The following is a 6237-nucleotide window of genomic DNA, read 5'->3' as shown; positions in this document are numbered from 1 at the left end:
AAGGGAGAGATAGTGCTGCAAGAGAGATTGAAAGTGGAGAGAAAAGACGTAGGGAAATTGTTGGATATATATCCCTACGTCAATGTTTTTATTTATAGTAAATCATGAGGTAAGAGAAACTCACTATAAAAAAATATATAAAATCTAATGGAGAAGAATCATTAGCATAATAATCCTAAACCTAATCCACTTTAAACTTACACAATAGTGCTAAATATTAAGGCTATACTAATATATTTTGTGACTCCCATCATTTATAGAATTAAGCAATTATATTTTTGGTGACCCAAAATATATTATCACATGAAATCCCAAAATAAAATAGCCAACTTGATAATTTGGCTCTATATATTATTCTTTTTTTTTCAGGCGATCTATATATTATTCCACCCACACAAGGAATCGTCGCTCACTCAGTCTTTGTCCAGACAGAGCTCAACGGTTAGCCTTTGGTCCACCCCCCGCCCCAAAACCTCACAAAAATCAACATTTCACTTCCCTTCTCTCTCTACAAAAATAAAACCACCACCATGTTCTCTCTTCTCTCACTCAAGAAAAAACTAGATTAAATTCTGTCTGTTATCGTAGCTTATCAACCAAAAAAACAGAACACTCCGTTCTTCTTCCTCTGTCTCTCCCTCAGACCTCGATTTGCAGGTACTTTTCTACCTAATTTTTCAGTCTTTACCTTAGAATTCAACTGGGTTTTCAGATTTTGATACAGCAAAGGAGTCTATGCCTCTTCAGGTGTGGTTTTCTCTGTTTTCGATCCGATTTTCCGGCGAAATAAGCAGAGTAGACTTTGAGCACGTTGGTTTTCTGTCTGTGTGGATTTCTCAGTCTTCTTTCCAATTTTGAAAGTGATTTATGTTTACTGGATAGGCCTGTCTGTTTTCAAATTTAGAAATCCATTCCTCTTCTCTTGTTCTTTGTGGATAAGAACTATTTTTCAAGCTCGTTTCCCACATGGTTTGGTTCTTAATTTCCAATTCCAATCGGATTTTTGAAGCAAGAATTACAACCCCTTTGAGAGCTTTATCTTTTATTCTTTTTCACTGAGGACCAAACGAGTTTTCCTGGAACTGTGTTGAGAGTTGACTTAGTTGACTATAATTAGTGGAAGATGAAAACTTAGAAGCTTCCAGTTATGGTTTATCAAGTTGTAGCACAAGACTCTTCTGATATTTGAGATTGGACTGGTCATTTTTTTATTGCTGGTGAACCTGATTTTCAACCCTACTTTTTGAGATTTTGACTTAACTTCGAATCACATATTTGAGCTGTATTCTTTCATTTTTCACCCTTCCTCCCTGTTATCTCCTTCTTGAATGATTGCAACTTTATCTAAACTCTGTTTGGTTGCTGAGAAAATCTGAGAAAGTAGCATGGGTTTGATAGAAACTTTGTTTTATTTCGCTTTCTGAATCTTGGGTTTTGTTGGTTGTGAAGGGTTTTAATTTTCCAACCAATTTTTTCTTTCTGGTCAATATTCTCCACCGGTTTATCTCTTTAGTTTGCTTGAATATCCCAACTGTTTTGTTCCAAGGTGCCTGAACATCTAAATTATTAGGTTTTTTCTTGACCTGCTCATAGCTATTTTTGTTTCTGTCTGCCACCCTGAAAATTGATTATTTCAATTATATTTCCGTAGTTTGATTTGTTGGTATTGAATTTAAGTACCTTTGTAGCTGTATTTGGTGCTGAATAATTTTTGCTCTGCAGAACTCAGAATCTGTGAAGATGTTGGAGAAGGTGGACGAGTTCGATATGGAAAAAATCATAGAGGACTTTGAAGCAATGACAAAGGATGCTGAGAGGGTTCAGAGAAAAACCCTGAAGAAGATTTTGGAAGAAAACGGATCCGTGGAGTACTTGCAGGGTTTCGGACTTAACGGAAGAACTGATCCAGAAAGTTTCAAGGCTTGTGTTCCGCTTGTTACTCACCAGGATGTGGACCCTTATATTCAGAGAATTGCAGATGGTGATTCCTCTCCCATCCTCACTGGGAAACCAATCCCAACCTTCTCATTGAGGTACTTTCGAGTTCCGAAATCCGTCAATTTTCTTTCTTTGTTGCTTCATCTATTGGACTGGATTTTAATTTTATGTTGACATCATCTATTGGACTGGATTTTAATTTTATGTTGACAAAGTTTTCGGTTTCTGATACGTTGTACAATATGTGCAGCTCTGGTACTACTCAGGGAAGGCCAAAGTCCGTGCCTTTCAACGATGAATTGATGGAAACTACCATGCAGATATTTCAAACTTCTTTCGCGTTTAGAAACAGGTATTGATGATTTTTCTTTTTTGGCTGGTGTGTGGGTGTTTGGAGGATTTGGGACTAGGTTTAGTCCGATGATTTGGGCATGTGTAGTTCTTCTCACCTAATCCTATATTACTCTCGATATTATTGTTAGGAAAAATAGCTTAGTACCTTCTTATCTTTCAACTTTCTTCCTTCGCTTTTCTGATGGTCGATGCCAATTGTTCAGGGAGTACCCCATTGCGAATGGAAAGGCCTTGCAGTTTATCTATGGCAGCAAGCACCTGAAAACGCGAGGTGGTTTGGCAACCGGAACTGCCACCACCAACGTTTACCGCAATCAGGGGTTCAAAAACACAATGAAATCAGTGCAGTCTCAATGCTGCAGCCCAGACGAAGTGATATTCGGCCCCGATTTCCAACAATCGTTGTATTGCCATCTCTTGTGTGGCCTAATATTCAACGATGAAGTTCAGCTGATATCCTCTACATTTGCTCATAGCATTGTCCTTGCATTCGGAACCTTCGAGCTGCTGTGGGAAGAACTGTGTGCTAACATTCGAGACGGGGTACTCAGCGACCGAATCACAGTGCCATCAATCCGATCAGCTGTGTCGAAACTGCTCACCCCGAACCCTGAATTGGCTGATTTGATTCATGGAAAATGCTCAGGATTGAGTAACTGGTATGGATTGATACCAGCACTTTTTCCCAATGCCAAGTACATTTATGGGATCATGACAGGGTCCATGGAGCCTTATTTGAAGAAACTGAGGCACTATGCAGGGCAGTTGCCATTGGTGAGTGCAGATTATGGCGCCTCTGAAGGGTGGATTGGGGCAAATGTCAACCCTACATTGCCCGCTGAGTTGACCACTTTTGCTGTGCTCCCAAATATTGGGTACTTTGAGTTCATCCCTATGAAGAACAACCGTGGTGAGCAGCCAGTGGGACTCACTGAAGTCAAGGTTGGTGAAGAGTATGAGGTGGTCCTCACTAATGTTGCAGGTAATTCCTCTATTTTGTTAATAATTGGGGTTTGCTTCCTATGATTGAACGTGTGCGTCTGAAATCTACATATTTGAACTTAGGAGATAATCTTTAGTAGGTTCGGTGGAACCATAATGACACGCAAGGGCGGAGTCATAAATTTTTTTTTTATAGGTCGACTAGCAAAAAAATAATAAAAAAAATAAACTCTAAAATCAATGATATTTTATTGTATGCAAAATTTTAAGCGTAACTTTTGTATTTGTATACTTCAAATTTGGTTGGCATTAACTCGATAAGCTTTGCAATTGCAAATTGCAAAAATTACAATAAATCATCCAGTTTCACATGCATTTAGATGCAAACACGAGAAGAAGATAGAAAACTTGATAAATGGACTATCTCAATTACAAGCACACAACAAGCACAAACAAAACAATGAAAGTAGAAGTAAAGGCAATCTTAAAAAAATGATTGGAAATAATATAAAGTTAGAATAATCTTGAATAAAATGACATCACAATTTCCGTTGTGTTGTTTACATTTTTAGTTGTGCTATAAATTCTCACCAGGCTAGTTTCATTAAAAAATAGTTCTTCTTGCACTTCTTTTGTCGATTATATTAGGCTATACATTAAAGTACATACATAATGCCACAACCCACTGTAGCCTTTGGTGTCGCTCCGCTGGTGTTTTATACATTAAAGTACATACATAATGCCACAACCCACTGTAGCCTTTGGTGTCGCTCCGCTGGTGTTTTATACACGTGATTCAGTTGTCCTATTTGGTGAACATAGACAGATAATCCAACTCTTATCCACAAGGTCTTTCTCTTTCCAAGTACTGTTCTTCATACAGATCTTGTTATTCATGCATGAACTGAGCCAAAACTATCTTAACTTTTAGAGATAAACTTGAGTAAAACTGTCAATTTAGAATAATTCTCACATCACATGTTTAGATGAGTCGGGTGACACCTTCAAAATACGAAAAACCCTATTTTATGAGAGTAGTTAAACAATCCACATAATAGGACAGTTCTCCAGCCTTTGCCTCTCATGCTATTCCCAATATCCCGTTAAATGGGATTCTAGAAACCCAAACTTGGCTTTGTTAATTGCTAACCATGTGACCCAAAAAGTCTAGGGCATCTGCTTCTGTATCCTTGTGCCCTACCTCTCCTCCTCCTCCTCTCCATACTGCATTTTTCTTTCCAATTATTATTTTGTTTTATCTCTGTTGTCTCCATTGAGATTCTTAATTCTCACAAGATGAGAGTTGACCAACCAGTTGGTTCTCACAGGCCTCCATTATTGCTTTGAATCATAGAATAACCTTAAAAAAAAAAAACAATGACAAGGCATTTGATTAAATAATCCAATTGTTTTATTAGTTAGATACCTCCTGCATATGATCCTTCTATATGTGAAGTTGGCATATTTGATGGCCCCCATACATATATCAACATCAAAGAGTTTTGAAATGCCTTTTCAATACTCTTTCTAGATAATTTCATTGCTTTGAACGCCAAGCTTCTCTATAATTAACACTCTGTGTGGGGCTAGATTAAATTGTTTTATTATTCAGCCTATATCTAACGTTTGTATACTTAATCATATGGCTTTGTATTATATGCCAAGTTGTAATTAATTTATTGTATCGAAGTTCATTTGTCAAACTAATCGGCTCATCTAAAGGCACCTTCAGCTAAAATTGTTTTTAAATTATAAAAGCACTTAGTAGGGCTTAATGAGAGAAACACCTAATAAGTGCTTTCTCATGAAGTGCTTTCAAACGTTCTGTCATCTCATGTGCATTTATCCCTTCTTGTGTTTAAAAAACTGATCAAATTTAACATGCAGGTTTGTACCGTTACAGACTAGGAGATATAGTGAAGGTTGTGGGGTTCTACAACTCAACTCCGGAGCTCAAGTTCGTGTGCCGGAGCAATCTTTTGCTTACGATTAACATTGACAAGAACACCGAGAAAGATTTGCAACTATCCGTTGAAGAAGCTGCAAAGATTTTAGCTGCAGAAAAGTTGGAAGTTGTCGATTTCTCAAGCCATGTGGACTTGTCCACGGATCCTGGTCACTATGTCATATTTTTGGAACTCAATGGTGAACCAAGCCATGAGGTTCTTCGTGAGTGCTGCAACTGTTTGGACAAATCTTTTATTGATCCGGGATACATGAGTTCGCGCAAGGTCAACACCATAGGCCCGCTCGAGCTTCGAATTCTTCGTAAGGGAACCTTCCAAGAGATTCTAAACTATTACATAGCTCAAGGAGCTGTTGTTAACCAGTTCAAAACACCAAGATGTGTAGGGCCTAACAACAGCAAGGTTTTGCAACTCTTGTGTGGCAATGTGGTAAGGAGCTTCTTTAGTACTGCCTATAACTAAGTGAATAGTACAAGCTCAAAACCGAACACATTGGTGGTTTCCAAAAGTCACTACGCAGATGTTTTATCTTTTTTAAGGTGCTAGTTTTCCTATCATCAGCCAGTAAATATGTCTCTTGCCGCTTTAGCGAGCTCAAGTGGTGTGGGACGATCGTAGATTTTAGGTTTAAATCTCTTTGTAAACACATATATGCTCATGAAGTTAGTTGACTTTGTTATGTGTTGGTTTTATGAGCATTTTTTAAAGTGTCATAAATACTTTGTATCAATCTTCGACTCAAAATAAGTGGAGAAATTAGTATTTTGATTACATTGGCAGTCATCCAACTCTGAACATATCTTAACCCTAAACCTAAAAGTAATAGCTGTTTAATTTTTTGAACTTACACAATTTCATGCATTCATTTGGACAACATGTCATGTGAATGATCAAGAAAAACAGCTTTACAGTTGAAAGCATTTTGTTTTCATGGAAGTGTGGGTCTCTCATGAGCACGGTGTTGACAATCGAAACCCAATACACATGCAATGTCGTGGTGTTAGGTAACTATGACTATGAGCAATAAAACACACTT

At 37.7% G+C, this 6237-nt stretch overlaps 1 protein-coding gene across 3 annotated transcripts; it reads left to right on the top strand.

Moving 5' to 3' along the window:
- Positions 1-426: 426 nt before the first annotated feature.
- LOC103965897 (jasmonoyl--L-amino acid synthetase JAR4) lies at positions 427-5972 on the top strand. Of its 3 annotated transcripts, none has more exons than XM_018652042.2 (5): positions 427-747; positions 1723-2033; positions 2189-2290; positions 2496-3274; positions 5122-5972. In XM_018652042.2, the coding sequence occupies exons 1-5, from the start codon at positions 736-738 to the stop codon at positions 5661-5663; spliced, it is 1746 nt and encodes a 581-aa protein (XP_018507558.2). In that variant the 5' UTR covers positions 427-735; the 3' UTR covers positions 5664-5972. The 3 variants fall into 3 exon arrangements, with proteins under 3 accessions (XP_018507558.2, XP_009377269.1, XP_009377272.1); XM_009378994.3 differs by having other exon boundaries at positions 428-657; XM_009378997.3 differs by lacking the exon at positions 427-747 and adding an exon at positions 1327-1570.
- Positions 5973-6237: the final 265 nt, after the last annotated feature.

Source organism: the organism of the source record quoted next, unplaced genomic scaffold (genome assembly GCF_019419815.1).
Source record: "Pyrus x bretschneideri cultivar Hongxiangsu unplaced genomic scaffold, Pyrus_bretschneideri_v1 Contig40, whole genome shotgun sequence".
Classification (NCBI taxonomy): Eukaryota; Viridiplantae; Streptophyta; class Magnoliopsida; order Rosales; family Rosaceae; genus Pyrus; species Pyrus x bretschneideri.
The sequence above is the reverse complement of the archived record's forward strand: the minus strand, read 5'-3'. Positions and strand labels throughout refer to the sequence as shown.